This window comes from Taudactylus pleione, unplaced genomic scaffold (genome assembly GCF_031769625.1).
Source record: "Taudactylus pleione unplaced genomic scaffold, aTauple2 ptg000121l, whole genome shotgun sequence".
Classification (NCBI taxonomy): domain Eukaryota; kingdom Metazoa; phylum Chordata; class Amphibia; order Anura; family Myobatrachidae; genus Taudactylus; species Taudactylus pleione.
Window position 1 is genome coordinate 3,335,512 of NW_028284523.1, and position 24,705 is coordinate 3,360,216.

Sequence of the window (24,705 nt, forward strand, 5' to 3'; positions counted from 1 at the left end):
TTACTCACTGACACATTTTAAAAGATCTACAGGTGATCTAATTATTTTCACTTGTGATTCTGTGTGGAGACCTGGAAAACATGCACTGTTGGGGGTCCTGAGGACTGAGTTTGAGAACCTGTAATGTAGATAGATGGAGGATGTCTCGATCAGAGACATTCTTCATGCTAGTGGTAGGCTGATTCAGTGGCGCCCTCTAGTGGCCGGCGCCCATAGGCAGCTGTCTAAAGCTGCCTAATGGTAGCGCCGGCCCTAGCTGTATCTAGATGCATACAACTTGGCACCATGGGTGAATATTGCATGTAGAGCCTGATTCCGAGTTGTACGGTATTGCACAGCCGCAGTGAAGCATCCTGACAGCATCGCAGAACAAAGTGCTGCATCCTAAGACGCATCATTGGATCTTCTGCGAGACCATCGGCTAACTGAGTAACCCTGAGGTTACACATATTGCCCCTCACAGCTCTGTAGTCGAGGCCAGGAAGTCTGCATCTTTGGATGCAAACCCTGGCCTCGGCACTCCCAGAAAACAGGGGCGCTGTGAGAGATATTGCATAGGGAGTCCTGCACATGTGCAGTACAGATCCTGAGTATGCGTAGGTCTCTCACAATCGGAGTAGTGCACACACCATCAGGTACTACTCTGAATTAGGCCCTTTGGGCCTGATTCAGACCCGCTCGCGAGCGCTGAGTGCTCGCAAGCGGGTCGATGTTGGCCCAGTGTGCATGCACACGACGGAGCTGGCTCCGTCGTGTGCATGCACGAAACCCGGATAGCGACGGGCAAACTGTCGCTCCGGGTCTCGTACCAAAGGGGGCGTGCTGTCGATGTTGAGTGACAGCACGCCCCCTTTGGTGGGCGTGCCGGAGGCGTGGCTGCCCAGAGGGAGGCGTTCCCTAGGGAAAGCCTACCGTCTGCGGCCGGCCCTACTGACATCACAAGTGATGTCAGTAGGAGTGCTTTCGGCTCTGTTTGAGCCGAAAGCACTCCAGGGCTTGCAGCAACGAGACCCTACCACAAGGGTCTCGTCGCAAGCCCAATGGTCGCGATGGTCTTGACCATCGCGACCATCTTCCTGGCCGCTCGCTATAGCTGTGGGTGGTCACCCACAGCTATACGAGCGGCCAGGAGGCCGCTCTAAAAATCAAGAAGGACGGCCCTGATTCAAAGCGAGCGCTCTTTTCAGAGCGTCCGGCTCTGAATCAGGGCCTTAGTTCCATGCACACATTGCGAGTGTAATTGTGGGCTGTCTTGGCTGCAACTCTGAATCAGCCTCAGCGTCTGCTTTGTTAAAGAAACAACCTCCTCCTAACCTGCTGTAGAGGAGTGACAGAGAACATGGTGGTCGTATTTAATGTATAAAAAGTACATATTAACACTCCAATTATTGTTATGTATATACATCGATTCCTAACCATGCTGATTTGCTGAAACAGTCCGAATAATTGGGGACTGTACCACCCTTCCGCGATCAGCACATATGTCCTTAATTGCGGGAGGTTGGGAGGCATTTACCCTTCACTGTGTGCAGCAGTAAAATTGTGTTTTTCTGCTAAGCTCGCCCATCAGATCATGTGGACGTGTCCACTGGGTGGACGCGTCCACCATGACACAGTCACAGCCCCAACCTGCCAATGTTGTGAGATAAGCATGTATATTAGTAATACACAGCTTTTGTGGGATGTAGTTGACATCCCGGCGGTCGGGATGCCGGTACTCAGAATGCGAACGCTGGAATCCTGACATGAGTCAGAATGTCGACACCAGCATCCCGACCACCAGGGATGGACTGAGGCTGTATATCAGTCCTGGCAGTCTGCCCTGCACTTCCGCGTAGGGGGGGCGTGGTAAATGCAAGGGAGCGTGCCGTGAGTCACGGGGGCTGGCCTCGCGGCACGCCCGTCTCTTTTCGTCCCAGCACAGCCGCCGCCGGCCCATACACGCCTCCACTCCTTCCGGCTCTATGAAATCTTAATGATTTCTGAGTCGTTGGGTGGAGGGCGGGGGTCTTTTCCTTCACCCCTCCTCGAGCCGGTCCTTAGGCCATCGGCCCTTCTGGCATATGCCAGAAGTGCCCCATGGCCAGTCCGGCCCTGCCGACCGCCGACATCCAGACAGTATGCATTGATGTTAGGAGGGTTAGGGATAGGCACTAGGGGAAGAGTTAGTTTAGGCTGCAGGGAGGGAGGGTCAGAGGCATCAGCGAGTCTGGTGATACCCGGTGCACACTCTTACACAGTCCCAGTGTCCCGGCGCGCCTGCACCTGAAAAGGGGGCGTGGCCTAAAGTAAAGGGGCGGGCTTCGCGGGGATCCCATTGACGTCACTTCGGGGGCAGCCCAACATTGCCAGTGATGCTGGGCTGCCCTCGGAAACTGGGCTGTCGGCTCTTCTTCTATGACAAGAGCCAGGTGCTGCAGGAGAATGTCACACTGCAGAACACGGCTCCTGTCACTGCAGAGGAGCCGGCATTTTGGTGTCACCCCCTCCGAGGGTGACACCAGGGTGCGGCCCGCACCCCCTCATGACTCCACTGGGGAAGATTAGGTTTAGAGGTAGGGTTAGGGTACTTACCAACAGGTGTCAGTGTCGGGATGCCGATGTCTGCATCCCATGCCCAAGCTGCTTTTACTAACAATTGATGTGAAAAAGTGGCTTTACTAGCTGCTTAATAAAGGTTTTAAATGTTATGTGATGAATAACAACCTACAGCAGAGGTTCCCAAACGCAGTCCTCAAGGCTCCCCAACAGTTCAGCTTTTAGAGATATCCATGGTTAAGCACAGGTGGCTTAATTAATACCTCAGTCAATTTGATTTAACCACCTGTGCTCAACCATGGATATCTCTAAAACCTGAACTGTTGGGGAGCCTTGAGGACTGCATTTGGGAACCTCTGCCCTACAGGGAGAGGGTTAATTCCTATAGCAACTTACTTAGCATGATACAAGCATTTGTCATTAAACATCTGTTCTAAATGGTCACCTAGTCTTTTAAGCCTTGCCTAATTAACATAACAGAGGCAGTTGCTATAACTGCAATGCCCTTGAAAATCCTTGTTAATAATCTGTTTCAGTTGTAGCTCCTCTGTTATATGGCTAGCTCTGTTTTGTACATGTTAGTACAGTCCAGTGTTTCTTGCTAGTGAGGTGATCATCTCCTGTTAATATTACCCAAACAACTCAGCAGTCGCTGTGATGCTTTAATGACTGGCATGTGATTAAGCAGTTACTATAGGGCAAAATGAGTTCTGTGTTGTGCGTAACATCAGATCTTTGTGGAACCTCCATCTTGTGCCTGGAAAATCGCATCATTTATAGACTGCAACACAACATTGCGGCTCATTATTTGCAATGAACCCAGAAGGAGGACATCCATTTTTGCACTGAGAGGACACAAGGCACCATTTAGTGGTATGTTTTCCATACATTGATTTTTCTGCATTTCTCTTCCACTTGTTTTGATATTGACTGTTTCTTCTTTTCGCTCTTTTTCAAGCATACTTGTATGTCGTGTTTTATTTGTGACAGGCTTATAGCTTTTCATTATATAAAAAAAATTATATAAATAGCTGTTTTATTTGTAAACGTTGGCAGTGACTGTCTACCCCCAAAACTTACTTTCCAATCTTTTAAGCTATCCAAAGCCATGTATTTCTCTCAAAAGCCCTTACAATTAATCTTACTACCCTAACACCCCAACTCTGACACCAATATTAACCAAACCCTATCCATGGTTGAGCACAGGTGGTTAAATCAAATTGACTGAGGTACTAATTAAGTCACCTATGCTCAACCATGGATATCTGTAAAACCTGAACTGTCGGAGAGCCTTAAGGACCGCGTTTGGGTACCTCTGCCCTAGAGTATCAGCATTTTCTTCACTGTACCCCTAGATCTGAAGTTTCTTATTGAGAAATTTAGTAAAAATTATTAAATAAAATGTGCTAATACCTGTCATGCTTAGGTTCTGTTATGTGGTGGTGGAAAGGGTTGCGCTTCTGTATGTCCACTTTTTTTTTTTTTTTTTTAAACTCATCTTTATTGAAGAACAAGCATCACAATTTGTAGAGATATCACACAAAACATGTGATGAGTACACAAGTCAAATTTAAACTGTGATATCAGAAACTTGTCCACGTATGTTATGATTGGCAGCCACCAGCACTGGTTTTCCCCAGCAAGTGTGCTGCAGCACCCCAGGGTGCCACGGCACCCAGTTTGGGAATCACTGAGTTGGTATTTACAGATAAATGCACAAACACTAAAACAGGTTACCTATCCACATATTGATATACTGTACACAGTAAATGCTACTATAAATTATATGGGGTACACCATTGGCCGTTGCACCCAGCGACCGTACATCCAATTTTGGTAAACATTCACACTTGCCAATCGGCCGCACAATAAGTATGCACTGAAAAATATATCGTTAGTCGGCTGTAAGAACATTATATTGTCCAGTGTGTCCCCAGTATAAGTTTCCAAATGTACAGATTTGAAAGCAAATGGAGAATGTTTTCTATAGAACTAGACTAGCATGGCAGTCTGGCACATACAGACGTACTCTCTAGTGTTTTTGCTACATAAGGTAGTGATTTCCGTACTTTTTCGAAAATGTAGTTTCTTATTTGCTTTGTAGCCACATACAAAGCAACACAGTGCACTAGGCACGCTATAGTAGTACTTTGATCACAAAGGATGTCACAGATTAAGCATATAACGATACCTGGCGCGAGGCATGGTGGGGTCGCTCATATCAGAACTCTGGGCCTGATTCAGAGACTGACGCAATGGCGATATCTACACAGATTGAGAAATTGTTTGCCTTTGCTCATGTGTATAAGCCGCACTGCGCACGCACTGTGATTGTGCGTGCGCAATTGCAAGACAGAGAACCCATTTGCAAAGTGAGTGACAGGCAGTCAGCATTTGAGGGAGTTAACGGGGGGGTGGTCTGAAAAACGCAGGCGTATCTGACCATTTAAACGCCATTACATGGGCATGCATAAATGAGCTCTACACAGCTACGCAGCATGAGAGCCCTCTGCGTGTCAGGAGAGCTGCCGAGTCTGAGGCTAGTCAGACCTGCCACAAGGGCAAGATGGCCGCTTAATGTGTGCCGATGTTATAGATATTTAACATATATGATAAGGCAGCAGTGGGCGGCCTTATGCTCGGGTAATCTTTGGAACTATTGGCATATTTATGCAGCTGCGTTCTATGCGAAACCGCAGCTGCGATCGCATTAGCATTCATCTCTGAATCAGGCCCTCTCTTTTGCCTATTGTACCCAGATTAGTGACTTGGTTGCACACAGAATACTTAGAATGCCTGTAGTCAGTGTACCCTTGTATTGTACTTTTGCCGCATTACTGATTCGACTAAGACGCATATGTTGGGGGAAAAGTCTCTGGCAGGATGCTTGGCGTGGATAAGTCGCAAAGTTCATAGAGCAATTTGAGCAGAGGTGTATGTGGATGCATGTCATGTTTCACAATAGCTGGAACGTAACATGTTGCTGATGTCTGCTCCACCTGTTCTGCAGTATTAATCAGCGTCTTTTAGTTGGTACACCAAGTGTCAGCCTTGTGATATTTTGAGTCCATGAGTGTCAGTGTGCAATTGTTCTGGAACCCTTAGTCTGGCATCATTCCTGCCAAAGTTTTACAGCGTAATTCCAGAGTTAGAGGCCAGGAAAAGGTGAGGGTGAGGTAGGGGCTTGGTGGCAGGAATTGCATATTCACGGCCCCATATCCCGCTCTTCAGTGTCATAATTTGTTGCATTGTGCGGTGGGGGGCAAGGCCATGTCACGTGACACAATCTACCACAAGTCACGCGGATCTGGGAGGCTTGTGATCTGGGAGGCTTGTGATCTGGGAGGCTTGTCTACTCCCTCACGAGTGTGAGAGCTCCCTGAAATTCTGAAACCTCTCAGACATTTCATTAGAGTAGACAAGTATGTGTTCTAGGCTTCCATATGTCAGTCTGAAATTGTTCTGGGACTCTGGGTGCCAATATTCTGAGTGTGGCATTGTTTGTGACTCAGTGCCACTGTGGCATTTTACTGTTTCCCTGGGCTGAGTCAGATTGCCATTTTTCTGTAACCTATGTGACATTGTGTCAGTTTGACTTTGTTCTGGGACCCCGAGTGTCAGTGTTGCAATGTTCTGGGTCCCTGCGTGTCAGTGTGGCAATGATCTGGGACCCTGCGTGTCAGTGTTGCAATATTCTGGGACCCTGCGTGTCAGTGTTGCAATATTCTACGACCCTGCGTGTCAGTGTTGCAATATTCTGGGACCCTGCGTGTCAGTGTTGCAATATTCTACGACCCTGCGTGTCAGTGTTGCAATATTCTGGGACCCTGAGTGTCAGTGGAATTGTTTTAGGACCCAGAGTGCTATAATGGCATTTTACTGTTACCCTGAGCTGAGAGCAAGACTGGCATTTTTCTGGACCCTATGTGACATTGTGACAGTCTGTCATTGATCTGGCACCCTGAGTGTCAGTGTGGCATTGTTTTGCAACCCAGAGTGCCTCTCTGGAGAAATGTAATAGCCTGTGAGATGTAGGCATCGGATCTATTATGGCGAGTCTGCCCACTGTCTTTTAAAGCTGCAACAATTTAAATGGCTAAATCAACCAGCTTTTACATTTTTAAATGATTGCCACTTTAAAATATAGGGCAGACTAACCAAAATAGTGTTGATACCTGCATCTCGCAAGCTATTACGTTTCCTCCTGAGTATCAGTATGACATCTTAAGGTGGTTCCTAATAGCATGCATTTAGGGCTGGATTAAGCCTCCGGAGACCCATAGCCCTTAAGACAGAGGGCCTGTCCCCACTCCTCCAACTCTGCCCTTCTTATCTGGCCCACCCCCACTTGTAATACGGCCCACTTACACTCATCAACTGGGATGCCCCCATTCTTCGTCCACGCTGCCCCACTCATCCGACCCCTAGAAAATGCACGGGACTGTACAGTGCAGCAGTGCGCTCCGGCATGGGGGCCCTCTAAGAGAGGGGTCTCCGGTGAGCTGTGCCTTCCCATTAATCCAGCTCTGCATGCAATTGCATATCTGTCAACCAGAGTACTTCAAAAACAAATTCTGGCACCTGAGTTAAACTTATCACCTACAGCAGGAGTTCCCAACTGCGGTTCTCAAGGCACACTAATACCGCTTTTATACCTAAATTCCGGGTCTGACCCGGAAGTTGGAACAGGATTCCAAATCGGATTAGACCCAGAATTTCCAGCGCCGACCCAGGATATTCCTGAGTCAGCGCCTGCACACTGGAGCCGGGTCTGCAGTGACCCGGCTCATCCGACATGGAAGTGGACTCTGGGAGATTACGTCATCTCCAAGCGCCACTTAAGCCGGCCAATCGGGTCGCGCCGTTTACACTGCAGGGTTTCACGGGTCATTCCCGTGTAAAACCCTGCAAGTGACCTGGGTTGGATTGCCTGGTCACTCGACCTGGGAATCCAACCCTGTCCCCTTTTACACCAAGGTGCTACCCGAGTTAAACCTGCAATCATGGCCGGCTCCAGGGGTCTGAGAACCCTGTGGCGGCCCGTTAGGATGCGCCCTGTTATCGAAATTGGCGGTATGGCCTCATTACCATAGGCCACACCCCCTAAGTGCCATTATTAGGAGGTGTGTCCACATGGCACGCCTCCAAGTAATGTCAGGCTGGGGGTAAAGCCCAGGCCTCCATCACTGGCTGGGCTTCCCCCAGCCCTCTCCCGTCAGTGAATAGATGCAGCGCACATGCGTGCGCTGCATCCATTCACACTCCGGGGGTCTGGCACCGCTGCACAGCTGTGGCGGTGGGGGTCCCCAACCTCCCGATTTCACCACCCCGCGGGCCACTTCGGCCCACGGGTGGAGCAGCGGGACAGTACTGTCCCACTGAAATCGGGATGTTTGGGAGGGGTGTGCCCTCTATGGGTGGCGCCCCTGTGACCGCACTGGTCGAACACCCCTAGAGCCGGCCCTGCCTGCAATAACCCAGGTTTTAGCTCTGGTGTAAAAGGAGGTATAACAGTGCAGGTTTTAGGTTTTAAGGATAGCTACGGGTGACTTAATTAGTACCTCAGTTAGTTTGATTTAACCATCTGTGCTCAAGCATTGATATGATTAAAACCAGGACTGTAAAGGTTCCCATACATCAGCAATCGATTATGGCAATTCTGCAATTTGCAATCAATATATATAAAAATCTGCAATGTATGGGTTTCACAGATCACAGATTGCAACCAAAAAGTGATTGGAATTGTTAAATCAGATTATCCAACATGTTGGATGTCACAGAACGATTGGGGCTGTAAATTGCTAGTGTATGGACAGGATCAGCAGATTTGCAGACCGTTACTAGTAAAATGATGGGCCTTTCAGGATTGGCAGATCTGTGTTTGCTCAAAATGATCTGCAAATCCCTGAAAAAGATCTGTAATGTATGGGCTCATATTGCTAGATTGGGAAATCCTAAAATCGGGCAATAAATCTTCAAATTGTTCAATTGTGGTTTTCAGATTGCTGATGTATGGGGGGCCTTTAGTGTGCCTTGAGGACAGAGGTTGGGAATCAATCTCATGCAACTTTTGGAGATCAGCAACATCCCAGAAACTAAAGAGGAAGAGACAAACTATTTTAACAAAACAGCAATTAGATTTGTTTGCTGTAGAACAGGTTAGACCATAAAATGGGAGTCTGGTTGTTTGCTTTGAATCTATACATATTTTCACGTTATTTGTAAAATAATTCTAGTTTTGTTAATTATAGTGCAAACCTTAAAGGGCAGACTAGATGGGCCAAATGGTTCTGATCTGCCGTCAAATTCTATGTTTGTATGTAACTATTTCGGCACATTAACTGCTATACAGCTGCAGGAATGCAAGAGGCTGGATCACAGCAGACAAGGTTCCAACAGAAAAGTGAAAAAGTTTTTTTTTTTTTCTTTGCCACGTCCTCCTCCCAACTTCCTGAAGAGTGATCCCTCCTCCAGCTGCAGCTGAGTTGTCTAGGCTGATAATCCTGGTAAAGTGGCAGCTAGTAAGTAAAGCTCACCTGTGTTTACTATGGGAGATTATTTAATGTATCTGTCAAAAATTATTATCTCTGAGTGTATGTTTAACTATGCGATTATTTCTGCTTCAGGTAATGGGATTCCTTTGCACTGAGAGTATTCTGACGTATTATTTTGTTTCATTGTATTATTACTTATTACTAGTGCAGCATACTTCAGTATAATAAGAGATCCACTTTATCCCTAAACAAGAATTTTTTTAAGTTACTAATGCTTAATTTTATTTAAATTGAGCTGTTTAAAACAGGAATAGTTACTTTTTAAAGTGTATCTGGCTGTTAATTGTATGTTACTACAGTCTTGGGCTACAGCTACACTATATATAAGGTCCTTTTCAATGCATATCTTTTTGCATTTTCATGTACCGCCACAGATGGTTATGTCATTTTGTCTATTTTCTGATTTGTATTTTAACATTTGGCTCTACCTAAGTGATCACTTCCTTCCTTTTTTTTTTTTTTTAAATATAGTTTTATTGAAGCAATGTACAGAACATAAAACAAGGTTACATACTACTTTTTTAACTTCTCAACAGTTTTGATTGACAGAGATGGCTGCTTGTTAGGTATATCCTGTCTATTCTCCTTACATCATTTGTTATTTTTGTTCTCGATCACTCTGATTTAATGTCTTCTACTGTACTGTGCAGAGTCTTAATAAAAATATTTTTGGGGAAAAAAAAGTGCATCTGGCTGACTATTAAAGTCACTAGTGGATACAAGCCTGAATCTGCAAGTATAGCAGGGTTGGATTGGCCTCACAAGTAGTTATTAGGCTGGGCCAGTGGCTCATAAATAATTATTTTTAAACTTTATAAGTTTTGTTTACTAGGTTTTTTTTTTTTTACTTGTGCCATGACCTGACATTGGTCTGCCTCCTAGCAGCATCTGATCCACTCCCCCCTGCTTATGTTTGCTGAGCTTCTCCAACTTATGCTCAGCCTCAAGTGACTGAGGATGAGTGATCTGGGAAAACATCAGTTCACTGTCGGGAAAGAGAAGAAGAATGAAGGAGGATGATGGTAACTCCATCCGCTGCTATCATTTCCAAGAACGTATGATTGTATGAATGAACTTTGGTGAATGACGTCCATTATACAGGTGGTTGGGCTTTGGAGTGGGCCATTGTTATGATGGGAAGAGGGAGGCGATTGTATGCTATTGTTAAGTTAAAAGGTGGCTGGATTCAAGTGCCTTGCACAGGTAAATAGCAGTTGTGTATTGTGTGTGTCCCTCTGAGCATAGGTTACAGAGAAGAGGCTGACTATGTGACTGTCCATTGGTCTTTGCATTATAAAAATCTGTGTATATTGGTGAGTAGAATATTCTCTGTATGATGTCACTAGGATGCTTTTTTAAGTATATGTCTGTATCTAGAATGCTCTCTGTATTGTATGGTGACCATTAGGATATTCTCTGTACACTAGGATGCTCTCAATATTGCACGGTGCTCACTAGCATGCTCTCTGTATTGTATAGCAGTGATTCCCAAACTCCGTCCTCAGAGCACACTAACCATCCAGGTTTTAATGATATCCATGGTAGAACACAGATTGTTACATCAAAATTACTGAGGTAATAATTAAGTCACCTGTGTTCATGTATGGATATCCTTAAAACGTGGAATGTTCTTCTGTTGTATGGTTGGGTTTCTAGAATACTCTGTTACATATGGTAGCCAATACGGTGCTCTCGGTATTGTATATTTATCACTACAACATGGTAACTTCTTCATCTTACTTGCAATACATTTTTACATGGCATATTCATGGGGGCATTATTATTTAATTTAAACAAAACAGCATATGTTGAATTGTTGAAGCTAGTGTTTACAAATTTAGTTATATTTAAAACTATGGGGTCAATCCAATTAGGTGCGAGTAGCAAGTTTGTTTAATAAAACTCGATGACTTTGCACGAATTTGTGCACCCGAGAATTCTCCAATCCAATCCAATCAAAAATGCCTATTCCTGGTACTTGCAGCAGAGATTTGTGAATTGACTGCCAAATGCGATGTGAGAGAAGGGCACGATAAATTGGGGAGACCAAAATTTAATGAAAACTATTGTTTAAAAAAAAAAAAAAGTGGGGAGACCATCCTTGACCCCCCAAAATTGATAACTTAGTTAGCAGGACCGTATAGAAGGCTGTTTGTGGGCATTATGAAAGTACTGAAGGTTTTTTTTTTAATGGTGTCAAATGGCTAATTTGTGTGTTTTTTTTTTTTTTTTAAATCTACAAAAAATCTAAAGAAAATAAACCTTTTTTTTTCCTTTAACCCCAAACTAATTTAACGAAAAATGTAAGAGAGAGGTAATTTTGGGGTACGGGTACTTTGAGATCACTTTGAAAAAATTGTGAAAACCCCCCCCCAAAACATATATATAAAAGAAATGATTTTTCAATAAAAAAAAAAACCTGCAATTAAAGTTGGTGTGCTTAAACTAACAAAAAAATCTATATATATTTGAGGCCATTTTTTAACCCCCCAAAAAATGACACGTAATTATTGGACTAATGAAGCTAATTGGAAACTTCCGATTGCTTAATTATTCATTAGGGAGGGTGTCCAAGGGGTTCAGCATGGTGTCCCGACATTTTAACCTTTAAAATAAAGATTTTCCTTTCCATCTCTCACCCTCAGGGAGGTGCGAATGGAAAAATTTGAATTCACTATGATTGGTTAAGTGTGAGTTGCTAGTTGGTTTGCAAAATGAATTTGCAATGCAAATTCGAAAAGAAAACATCAACTTGCAATTCGCACTTAATTGGATTGACCCCTATGTGATTTTTATGTTTAGACACCACATTGGGAGGTTAAAACCTAATCTTGGGGGTTAGGAGTTCACATGACTGAATCAACTTAAAGTTGTGGGTACAGGTAGGCAGAGGAAATCTGATTTCCCCCCCCCCCACTTACGCTGCTATTGTAAAATTATAACAAGAGGGAAACTGACAATAAGTGGATGATATATTTTATGGTTATTTCTCTTCATGCAACAGCAAGGATTTTCCAGATTCAATAAATGTCACTTCTTTGCTACTCCTGCAAAATCCCTGGCGCTGGATTAAGCTGTACTACTCATGTAACCAATACATGTACTCCATACTTGCCTACTCTCCCAGAAGGTGCTGAAGGCTCCCAATTTTTCGAGCAGTCCCCCGCACCCCCAGAAGACTGACCAGATATCCCGTCCACTTCCTAGTGAAGTTGGCAGCATAGGGAGATAATGCCACTGGGAATCGCGGTCCATGGGGAGGGGCTAAAATGAAGCAATTGTTTCATTGTAGCACAGTCTCCACCCTACGACCTGCCAATCGTGGAAATTTGGCGGGGCCTAATGACTGTGATCGGAGAGCAAAGGGTCCACTGTGAAGCATCCCATTATTATTTGGGAGTTGGGACAAGGTTTCCCTCCACTAAAAATCCCCGTGGAAAAGCTGCATAATTGTCAAAATGGGGCTGAAGTACAGCGGAAGGGAGAGGTTAGACACAGGGTGGCTGCAGTGGAGAGGCTGCTAAGGAGCCTTATGCAGAAAGAAAGCAAGATGGTGAGTTCCTCTATACATTTGTTACAGGGAAGAGTCCCACATAATCCATACTTTTCAACTATCCCACTTTTGGTGGGACACTATTAGGAAGTTTGTCCCCATTTGCATGGGTATGAGAGCTGTCACAATACCATATAAAAGCATTTTTCTGAAACCACCTCATAGTGTGCCAAGGACAAGTCCCAATTCTATTTTGGAGAACTCCAGTGTTGAAGGGTATGCCCATACTATGAGGGGTGCCCACTGTAGTTTGTCAGCGTGGGTGAAAGAGGAAAGGCTGATGTAGTGGAAGAGCTACCACCATTATGAAAGCCACCTTCATACTGTACCTTGAGGAGGGTGCCATTATGTCAGGCATCATGGCTGCCCAGGACAGATTGGGCCCCTGGGTAAGATTGAGAGATTGCGTACTAATAAATACTAAATTACATTCTACAATGCTTATTGAATTAAAACATACTCGTATAAATATACTGTATATGTAAAATAGAACTGTAAGTGGGACACAGAAACAGAAGAGCTACACTTGCATACATCATCCCTATAGGTTCCTCAGAGTACATTATATAATTGACACATTGCTTTCAAAGGCTAGAAATGTAAACAGGGTATTCACTATTTCTTCTGTTTCCTTTAAGGAATGTGTTGAACTTTTTCAATGCTTTAAAACTAAACTGTTTTCTTTCTAACAAAATTCAGTCTGTCCCAGAATCTGTTCAATCAAGTTTTAAATTCCCTCCATAGGAGACAGAAAACCAAGAAACATAGTATCCCTTATCCCAGAAGGAGACATAACAAATGACATTGTTGGAAATACTGGCATTCTGTTTTCATTATTCTTGTCAGGCCATACTCATGATCATTATTTATTTAAAACAATACTAATAAAAATTATTAATTGTGCTTCTTATGCGATTATTTTTCAGCTACGTCTAAGATGAAAAGATCCTGTAAGTAATCTTCACTTCAATATGGGTAGGTCTCGCTTCATATACAAATTGTCAGTAAATCAAATCTTCTTCCGTTACATTACCTATGACCACAGTGGAACGGTATATAAAGATCTAGGGAAATTCTGAAAATATTATTTATTACTATTCAGCAGAAAATGGAAGAGAACGTTGGCATGTGTATAGCCTCATTAATGGTTATTTAAAATTAGAATTGTTCGGTTTTGGCTCTATCTTCCTGCCAAGTTCGGTCCTCAGAACGCGGCAAAACACCATATTTCATAGATAAATTGTTATCTTTCATGGACATCTGTGCCGAGATGTTTGTGAAAGATGTTTTGCCTCTTTCTGTGATCTGAACTTGGCGGGCACATCCGAGCCAAGACCGAACCACACATCACTACTTAAAATACTTTTTGTGGTGAAAACGCATATCCTTTTGGTAAATGGTGACCACGTTTGAACTTTTGAAACCTTCTTTTTTTTTCTGTGTTTTTTAGGTTTCCCAACAGCAAACCTCCTTTTGTCAGCCACAGTTTCGTCATTGGGTGGGCTGATATTTGGATATGAACTTGGAATAATCTCTGGTGCCTTACTTCAGCTGAAGAATGCATTTTTACTCACCTGTTTCAAACAGGAGGCACTGGTGAGCTCAATTCTGATTGGAGCACTTTTCGCCTCTCTTATAGGAGGCTTCCTAATTGACCGTTTTGGGCGCTGGACTTCCATAATCTCAAGCAATTTGTTAGTGCTGTTAGGAAGCTTAATTTTAATATTTTCAAGATCTTTTTGGTCTTTGCTTACTGGGCGTGTTGCTATTGGTTTTGCAATAGCTATCTCGTCAATGGCTTGCTGCATTTATATTTCAGAAATTGTCCAGCCGCACCAGCGTGGTATGCTTGTGTCTCTTTATGAAACTGGAATTACCATCGGCATTCTAACTTCCTACGGGATGAATTACTTTTTCTCCAGCTCAATTTCTGGATGGAAATACATGTTTCTGGTGGCTGTTTTCCCAGCTATTCTACAGCTTATTGGTATTCTTTTTCTCCCATCCACACCTACTAAGTTAAATACTTCAGAGCAAGAGTCTCAGAATGGTTTTATTCAGCTAGAAGATTTTGCAGAAATAGAAGATGTTAAACCAGCTTCATCCGTGAAGGTCTACTCATTCCTGGATCTCTTCCGCTCTAAGGATAATATGAGAACGAGGACTTTAGTGGGTTTGGGATTGGTGCTTTTTCAACAATTAACCGGCCAACCAAATGTACTTTATTATGCATCAACCATATTTCAAGCAGTGGGATTTCAAAGCAATTCTTCTGCCGTGTTGGCATCTGTAGGTCTTGGGATAGTGAAGGTTCTTTCAACCCTGGTTGCAATGAACTATGCAGATAAAGCTGGAAGGAGAATTTTACTTCTTGCTGGGTGTATAATAATGACCATCTCTGTAACTGGTATAGGTTTTGCAAGTTTTATGATCAAATTGGACACGTACAAGAGTTGTGAATCCGTTACACAACTTAATGCATCCTCTGACCTGTCAAACTCTTCCGTAACATTGGAATCTATTAGTGATATCACTATATCAGTTGAAGCACAACGGAGTTCCTCCATAACTAGGGCACAGATTTTTACATCAGGGCTCATTAGCAGGAGTACTTCCAGTCCCTCAGGCACCTCTCTCTCTGGCAGTGAGCGGGTAAATCACATAGAACCATCTTTCAGGGACGGAACTCTCACCAATCATACCGTTTTAAATTGGATTACTCTTTTGAGTTTGATGGCATTTGTAAGTGCTTTTTCTATTGGATTTGGACCAAGTAAGTGTGGAAAAAAATAAGTACAGATTTATGGTGTTTTGTGTTATGGCCTGTATGGCACAGAAATTCAATAAGCAAATATCATGTTTTCAGGTTTAGTAAGGCGGATTATTGTATTACCCCAGTGAAGCTGGAGACAATGAGAGCATGTCTATCACTAAGGCAATATGCATGTGATAACAAGATCCATGCATAACATGTGGGTGTGAGAAGTTTATTCAACAGAAAAACACCTAGGGGTAAATTTACTAAAGTGAGAGTTTTTAGAAGTGAGCAACCAATCAGATTCTAGCTATTATCTTCTAGAAGGTGCTAGTTATATGTTAAGTAGAATCTGATTGGTTGCTATGGGCAATATCACTTTTAAAACTCACTTCTAAAAACTCTCACATTAGTAAATTTACCCCCTAGCCTGTAAAAATAACTTACTAAGGCCCCATCACCAAAAAATTATTTCAAGAGCTGCCACTCATAGGAATTCAAATCTGACATGTGAATTATTTCAAAATAAAAAGACATAATATTATTAAATATGATTTAATAATGCTAACTTCAGTGCTTATTGATCAAATCAACCTATTATTGCCCTCTTTTCTAACAGGGAAAAACTATACAATAAGTATCTTCTTGGACATACCAGAGATATAGTATTAGTTCCAATGAATTTATAACTGCACTTCTCGTAGATGTACATAGGTAATATGGTTACATTATATTGATTCCTGGGAGAGAAACATAATACCCATACAGAGGATGTAGTTATTTGCGGCCGCTGGTCACAATCCCGACGACGGAATGCCGACTAGGGAGTTTTGACAGGCGTCAAGATACCGACTCCTGTCATAATCCTGACGTCCGAATACAGAACGACGCAGGCCCGAACGAGGGAAGTACGAGCATCCGTCCTCTTAGCCGTGGGGGGGAGGGTTAGGTTTAGGGCACCCCAAGGATATTTAGGGTTTGGCAGCCCCTGGGGAGGGTTAGGGTTTGGCTAGGGGAAGGGAGGGTTAGGCACCACTTGGGGGAGGTTAGGGTTAGACACCCCCCCTGGCAGGGGTGTTTCTAGAGAAGAGTGCTGGAGTTATAGACTCTGGGCACTAGAGTGTGCCCAGAGTCTATAGTGTATGCACAGGTCACCTGGAAAATGGTCGCTGTGGCCATTTTCCCTGTACTGCGCATGCGCAAACGACAGGAAAATGGCCACTGTGGCCATTTTACAGCACCGGGCCCCCGCGCTGACATAGGACTCTGGAAAGGTAATTGTGTGGGTGCAGGGTGTGCAGTGTGGGGCCCCCTGGACCCAGGGGCCCATTATAGATACGCCCCTGCCCCCTGGCGTGTTAGGAGGGAGGGTTAGGTTAGGTTTAGGCACTAACGGGGGTGGTTAAGGTTAGGCACTAGGGGGGGAGATTAGGGTTAGGCACCTCTAAAGGAGAGTTAGGGTTAGGGGGAGAGAGGGGAGGGTTAGCTGTACTTGCCTCTGTTTTCGGGATTTCCTCCCTTCGGCCAGCTACTGTCGGGATTTGAACCGGCGGCTACACCATCCCATTCCCTATACAGTGCATACTTTGCGAAGAATGTGTGTGTGTGTGTGTGTGTATGTATGCTTGTAGAGATTATAGATACACACATACAGTCAGGTGCATAAATATTGGGTCATTGACAGAATTTTCATATTTTGCCCACTATTCACCACCACTATGGCTTTGAAATGAAGCAAACAAGATGTGCTGTAACTGCAGACTTTCAGATTTAATTTGAGGGTAATTACATCCAAATCAGGTGAACGGTGTAGGAATTACAACGGTTTCTATATGTGCCTCCCACTTTTTAAGGGGCCAAAAGTAATGGGACTGTCAACTCAAAAGCTATTTCATGGACAGGTGTGGGCTATTCCCTTGTTATTTCATTATCAATTAAGCAGGTAAAAGGTCTGGAGTTGATTCTAGGTGTGACATTTGCATTTGGAATCATCTGATGTCGACTCTCAATATGAGATCCAAAGAGCTGTCACTATGAGTGAAGCAAGCCATCATTAGGCTGAAAAATCAAAACAAACCCATAGAGAGAGATAGCAAAAACATTAGGTGTGGCCAAATCAACTGTATGGAACATTCTTAAAAGGAGAGAACGCACCGTGGAGCTCAGCAACACCAAAAGACCCGGAAGACCACGGAAAACAACTGTGGTGGATGACAGAAGAATTATTTCCCTGGTGAAGAAAAACCCCTTCACAACAGTTGGCCAAATCAAGAGCACTCTCCAGGAGGTAGGTGTATATGTGTCAAAGTCAACAATCAAGAGAAGACTTCACAAGAGTGAATATAGAGGGTTCACCACAAGATATAATCATTGGTGAGCCACAAAAACAGAAAGACCAGATTAGAGTTTGCCAAACAACATCTAAAAAAACCATTACAGTTCTGGAACAACATCCTATGGACAGATGAGACAAAGATCAACTTGTACCAGAGTGATGGGAAGAGAAGAGAAGGAAAGGAACTGCTCATGATCCAAAACATACCACCTCATCAGTGAAGCATGGTGGTGGTAGTGTCATGGTGTGGGCATGTATGGCTGCCAATGGAATTGGTTCCCTTGTATTTATTGATGATGTGACTGCTGACAAAAGCAGCAGAATGAATTCTGAAGTGTTTCGGGCAATATTATATGCTCATATTCAGTCAAATGCTTCAGAACTCATTGGACGGCGCTTCACAGTGCAGATGGACAATGACCCGAAGCATACTGCAAAAGCAACCAAAGAGTTTTTTTTAAGGCTAAACAGTGGAATGTTATGCAATGGCCAAGTCAATCCCCTGACCTGAATTCGATTGAGCATGCATTTCACTTGATGAAGACAAAACTGAAGGGAAAATGCCCCAAGAACAAGCAGGAACTGAAGACATTTGCAGTAGAGGCCTGGCAGAGCATCACCAGGGATGAAACCCAGCGTCTGGTGATGTCTATGCGTTCCAGACTTCAGGCTGTAATTGCCTGCAAAGGATTTGCAACAAAGTATTAAAAAGTGAAAGTTAGATTTAGGATTGTTTCGTTTGTCCCATTACTTTTGGCCCCTTAAAAAGTGGGAGGCACATATAGAAACTGTTGTAATTCCTACACCATTCACCTGATTTGGATGTAATTACCCTCAAATTAAATCTGAAAGTCTGCAGTTAAAGCACATCTTGTTTGTTTCATTTCGTGGTGGTGGTGGTGGTAGAGAGAGAGAGAATACATATATTTTATTTTGTTGCTTTCAGGGGTTACAAATGCATACAGGGATATTAACAGACATGTATTAGATTAAGATAAAAAAAAGGTTGCCCTTCCGTGATTTTTGAGTGCGCAATCATGTAGGGGAAATGTATCAAAGTTTATACAGAGTGTTGCCCATAGCAACAAATCAGCTTCTAGCTATCAATTTTATAGAATGTACTACATTGATAGCTGGAAGTTGATTGGTTGTTATAGTTAACTTCTCCAATTGCCTTCTTTAGAAGGTCCGACACACAGGGCCAGATTAAGGTTTATGGGGGCTCCCTACAATAAAATTGATACATCACCACCACTATGCCCCTTACCTTGCCCCACAGTGCAGGTATCCCCAGTCCTCTCTCAGCCCTCCCAGGTCTCCCTCTGCACATACCCCCAGTCCCTGCTTAAGCACTCCCAGCTTATTTATATCCCCATATAGTAATGTTAGTGCTAATAATTGCTTAGTATTCCAGATATTTAAATCAATCAAATCTATATACCCTCAAAAAAGGGGGTCATGTTTTTGAGGGTATATAGATTTGATTGACTCCCTTTTTTGAGGGTATATAGATTTGATTGATTTAAATATCTGGAATATTAAGTAATTATTAGCACTAACATTACTATATGGGGATATAAAGACCTGTTTTTTTTAATGCATATCGAATAAAGAAATGTTTTTAAAAGAATTATAAATCTTATTGAGGACATGAGTGCACCCTTTTTAAAACTGATTCCTTTTTCTCTTCCTTGGATTGTGTCATAAATGTTTCAGTCAGTGGGTGGCACCTGCAATTCACCTATAGGCATGGAGATTACCCTATAAGCTGAATATCATAGGCCAGTGGTTCCCAAACTTTCTTGAATCATGGCACCCTAGAGTATCAACATATATATTTTTTTTTTCACGGCACCCTTAAGCCAAAATTTGTTATAGATAAATTTAGAAAAAAATGATTAAGTAAATTGTGCTTACCTGTCATCCTTGGGTTCAGTTATGTGGTGGTGGACAGGGTTGTGCTTCTGTTTGATCACATATTATATGTTTTTGCCTCTTACATTGACCACAAATAGTTTGTTTTGGTGCTAGACCACCAACCTGAGGCACCCCTGAGAGTGTGCCGAGGCACACAGTTTGAGAACCACTGTCATAGGCAATACTTCCCTAGTGATATCTGGATTTATGCATGTATCCCCAGTCCCCAGTCAGTCCTTTGTGCTCATTCTCTGCACACACCTCCCATCCCCGCGGAGCTCCTGCTCATCTCCTCAGCCTCACTCACCCTGTACATATCTGCTCAGTCTCACTCATACCCAGCACATATACCCAGTCCATGCTTGCCTCCACTATGCTGCTGCCAAGGAGCAGTTTTTATTGTCGGCGGCACATAATCCTAATGAGAGCTGCAACATCAGGAGGTTGTGCACTGTGGGGACACCCAATGAGACCGATTAGCGTCAGTGGGCTGAACTAGTGCTGAGCCATGGACAGGATCTGTGTGGATGAGATGTTCCTACAGTGCAGACTGGTTCCAGTCCACAGTCCCCTCATCAGCGTCATAGATGTGATGTCACGTGATGCTGATGAGGGGACTCAGGAGCTGATCTGCAGTGTATGCACTGTGTATGCAGAACACAGTGCAGTGGCAGTCCCTGTCTGGGAACATGTGCTGCTGCCCACCTGTTCTCAGCAATTGAAGGGTCATACCAACCCTGTGTGGGGGCCCACCTGTGCGTGGTGGCCCCCAGGGCGACAGCCTGTGTTGAAAAAGAGTTTTACCAATATGCAAAAAGTGTTTGGCCTCAAAATACTCCGTCCATGGGGTCCAAACTTTAAAGAGTAATCTGGAGTGGGATGGGTACAGGATGCCGGCACTTTGGACCCCTGCGGTCATAATCATGACACCCGCATCCAGACAAGGTTACAATCCCGATGCATTGAGGTAAGTAAGCCTAACCTAACCCTTAACCCTCCCTCCCAGCATCCTAACCCTCCCCTTAGTGCTTAACCCTAACCCTCCCCCTAACCCCAGTACTTACCTTCGGGATGGCGGTGCCGGTATTTTGATAAGTGTCTGGGTTCCGGCATTGGCATTCTGAATGCCGGAATCCCAGTCATCAGGATTCTGACCGCATCCCATCTGGAGTATCATGTAGTATGGCAGTAATGTGCTCCATCTGGTACACTGACCAGATAAATGCTAGCTGGAATAGAGGGAGGCTCAGTTTACTTCAGGTTTGAGGCAATATGACATTTAGCCAGATTTAAGATCTGTTTGGTTAGTTTAGCAGTGGGTCTAGAACCTGAAGGATGGGTCAAGGTAATAATACATTGACAGGGTAAGGATCCAAATGCCAGTAATGACGACAATTAGGGAACCTCACTGGCTGCAAGAGCGCCAACATAGATCAGATGAATCTATGGGAAAACTGGAGGGCAAGCGAGTGGGAACCAAATACCAGCTATAGTAGAGTTTAAAAGAGTTCTCTTTAATGCGTACATAGATGGAACATTTCTGAAGAGCTTTTGTTTTTTTTAATTTAAGCCATTACTCAGTGTCCAAGCTCTCCACTATATTCCTCTACCAGGCCAGCTCATGAGTTTAATTTTCAGGTTGATTAAGTGAGAGAAGGAAATGGTAGAGGGTCGAGGTTAAGTCCGAGAAACTGGATTGCATCTACAGAATGACTCCAGTGGGAGCATTGTGGGGAGAGTGGAAGGAGTTGTAAATATTGTGAATTTGAAATTTTGAAAGAAACCAGTACGGGGAAGGAAAAGTCTAGAGCTACAGATGTGTCCTTTCTCATCTAGCCTCAATACACCATGCAAGTTCCGTTTACAGTCTCAGTTGCACACATATTAAATTAATCTGCACAGTCTACTGGTGTGTCCTAGTCGCATCGCATTGTGGCTTTAGATGCATTTTCGGCAAAAGAAGACGCCTGACGCTAGCAGAGTTGTACAGGACCTGGCTGCTCACTCTAACGTTGGGTGAGTTTGTTTTTTTTGCCAAAAGTGTCACATAACAAATCAATCAGCATAGTCTGCTGGTGCATCTTTGTCATATCATCCTAGTCATATCACATTACGACTTTGGGCCGTATTCAATTAGATGCGAAAAGCCGAGATCCGTGAAAATATCGCTGATTGCGACTTTTCGCTGTTGGAAACTTATTTCCGTATTTAATTCCAAATACTTTTCGCGTATGCGGAAAATCAATGCAATGTAATAGGCAAAAAATATTTGCCTTTGAATATCAGGAGAAGTGCATTTTTTTTAATTTTGGGGTGCAGAGGTGGGGAAAACACTCAGAACCCTTGGGACGGCCCCCCAAAGGACAACTGCATAAAAAATTCCTTAAACTTAAGAAAACCCCCAAAAAAGTACTTTCATTTTGGTAGCAAAAAAAGCACAAAGTGTGGGGACAACTTCAAAAGCTAGCGAAATAAGGTTCTGTGGGTGCTTTAAGAAGGGGCCAAGTGTTTTTGGGGATTGCAGGTGCTTTTATGATGGAGGAATTTCACTTTTATTAACACTTCACTTTACAGACCTTAAAATATGCTAGCAGCCATTTTCAGGTACCCCAAATTTGCCAGGACTACTTATTTTCTCAAAAAAATACTGTTTTATGCCATTCTTCACCACTTGTGCAAAGACGCTAATTAGAGGCTATTGATCAACTTAAGTACCCCAAACAGTTTTATTAGGACTATTTGGGCACTACTACATTGATTCCCAATGTTTCTGCATCTTTTTTTGGGGGTTCAGGCTGATTTCCCCGATTCTGACACCACTTTCCGCCTGTTCTGACTTTGCGGGTCACTGTTTTTGCATCTTTTGGAATTGAATATGGTAAATAGCAGGGATGTGCACGATAAGTTTCCGTGTCCAAAAGATGCGATGCAGGCAGAACTTTATCGTGGACGCGAAGCTAATTGAATACCGCCCTAAAATGGATTTAAAAAAAAAAAAAAAAAAGTTGCATAGAAGACGCCCAGCGCTAGCAGAGTCTCACGGGACCAGGCGCACAAAGAGTGGCTGTTTGGCGTGACTGCAGCAAAGACAAGTGAGGACACATCTGTAAGTCCTGCAAAGTCAGGAAAGGAGTGCAATGGGGCTAAAGCAAGTTGAAAAGTATATTATGTTGAGTCCATGCATAAATTTGCTTATGGTAAAGCCCCGGGGGAAAAACCTGGGTTGTTGCACAATGGGACCGGGAGAGGGGTAAGAAGAAAGTAAATGATAAAAATGAGTACAGCAGTCCTAGATAGAAAGCAATAATGGGACTGTAAGAAAGGCTTTGAATGTGGCAGGGCAAAGCTTAGTCTGGGTCCATAGTAAACCATAAGGGGAACAGCGCAAAAGCGCATCTGCTTCTTATATGGCCCAGCAATGATAAATAGGGGGAGCATGCGACAGGATACATTGACCCAGGTGGGTAGCAAGGTAGTAATTCACTAGGTTGGGGATACCTGTGCCACTGTCAGTGACAGCATTGTCTAATGCGTATCTTGACTCGAGGTTTCCTACCTGCCCAAATAAAGTCCAAGATGATTTTTTTGCAGATGTATTGGGAATTTCAATCAGGAGTGTCTGCCAAAGGTATAATGGTTGGGGGAGAACATTGGTATTGTATAGTTGGCAGTAGTGGTTAGTTTAGTATATTCCTTACTTAAGTTTATGGGGGTTGCCAGCAGAACTCTTAATTAGCATTTTAAGTTATCATGGGTATTGGAGGGGGGGTGTTGATGTTAAATATTTTTCAGATTTTTTTTCACATTAATTTTGTAATTGGAAAGAAGTCTGTAAGCCTGTATTTCTCGAAAATGATTTGGAAGGGACAGGTGTGGCCTAGTAATAGTCAAAATTGCATTTATGTGGATGATGTAATTCTATGGTCCGGGGTCCAAAAAAGATATCGGAGATATCTGAATTCAAACCCATTTGAGAGGCCAGATGTTCCATTATCAATACAAACCGAGGGGAGAGAAAGAGAGAGGAACCCTGGTGAGTTCCATTTTTAATAGCAAAGGGGTCTGAAGAGAATCCATTCTCTAGGGCTGTAACGGAAGGGTTATGGTAAAGTGTGGCAAGACCCTTTATAGAAGGCGCCTCTGAGCCCCATGCTCATCAAAATCTGATGTATAAATGCCAGGCCACATGATCTAAGGCTTTTTCCGCATCGAGGGCCACCAACAGACTTTGTAAGAGTTGTGCACAGTGCATTGGTTATATGGATAAGGTTAATGAGTCGTCTTGTGTTCTTTGCAGCTTGCTGAACTGGTATAAAGCTGACTTGATCAGGGTGGACAAGTGATGTCAAGACTGAGCCTAATTTTGTAGTCAAGATTTTAGCAAAAAGCTTTAGATCCATGTTAAGCTCTGTATATAGCTCCCCATCCCCACTGGATCTCGATCAGGCTTAGGGATAACCTATATTAGCCCTGGTGGTGGCATCAACAAGTCTTTCGCCTTGTAATAGAATTAAATAGCCCAAGGAGCATGGGGTCAGGGACACTAGATTTATTTTTTTTATTTTTTTAATAGAGTGCAGTGAAACCATCAGGTCCATTTGCCGCCAATCTCTGAAGCTGTTTAATTGCCAATTCTATTTCCTTTGAAGAGATGTTTTTTTATTGAGAGAATTCACCTGGGGATACTCTCAGAATCCTGACAGAGGGGATTACGGCATTCAGAATGCCGATGCCAGGATCCTAAAGGTAAGTAGCAGGGTTAGGGGGAGGGTTAGGCACTAAGGGGGGAGGGTTAGGTTTAGGGTGCAGGGAGGTGGACTTTAGGTTTAAGCACTAGAGGGGAGCGTTAGGGGTTTGATTAGGGTTACTTACCTAGAGCTATTAGGATTGTAACCTGGTCGGGATGCCGGCATTGTGATTCTGACCACCGGGATCCCGAGCGCCGTCATCCTGTACCCATCCCTTCACCTGTGTTTGGGAGAGCTGAGGAAGATGACAAAAACGCAAATAGGACTGAATAGTTTCATCTAGTTGGGGATCTGTCTGCTTAGGG

General features: G+C 43.6%; 1 protein-coding gene across 2 annotated transcripts in view; it reads left to right on the forward strand.

Annotated features, from left to right (window-relative positions):
* The first annotated feature begins 2,878 nt into the window (after positions 1–2,878).
* Positions 2,879–24,705, forward strand: part of SLC2A10 (solute carrier family 2 member 10) — a 34,779-nt gene continuing 12,952 nt past the window's right edge. The window contains exons 1-4 of one of the 2 annotated variants that reach the window (XM_088472144.1): positions 2,879–3,411; positions 8,996–9,059; positions 13,572–13,620; positions 14,096–15,418. In XM_088472144.1, the coding sequence (XP_088328270.1) occupies positions 13,617–13,620; positions 14,096–15,418 (1,327 nt within the window). In that variant the 5' untranslated portion in view covers positions 2,879–3,411; positions 8,996–9,059; positions 13,572–13,616. The remainder of the gene's footprint in view (positions 3,412–8,995; positions 9,060–13,571; positions 13,621–14,095; positions 15,419–24,705) is intronic. The other variant, XM_088472143.1, reaches the window with a different exon arrangement.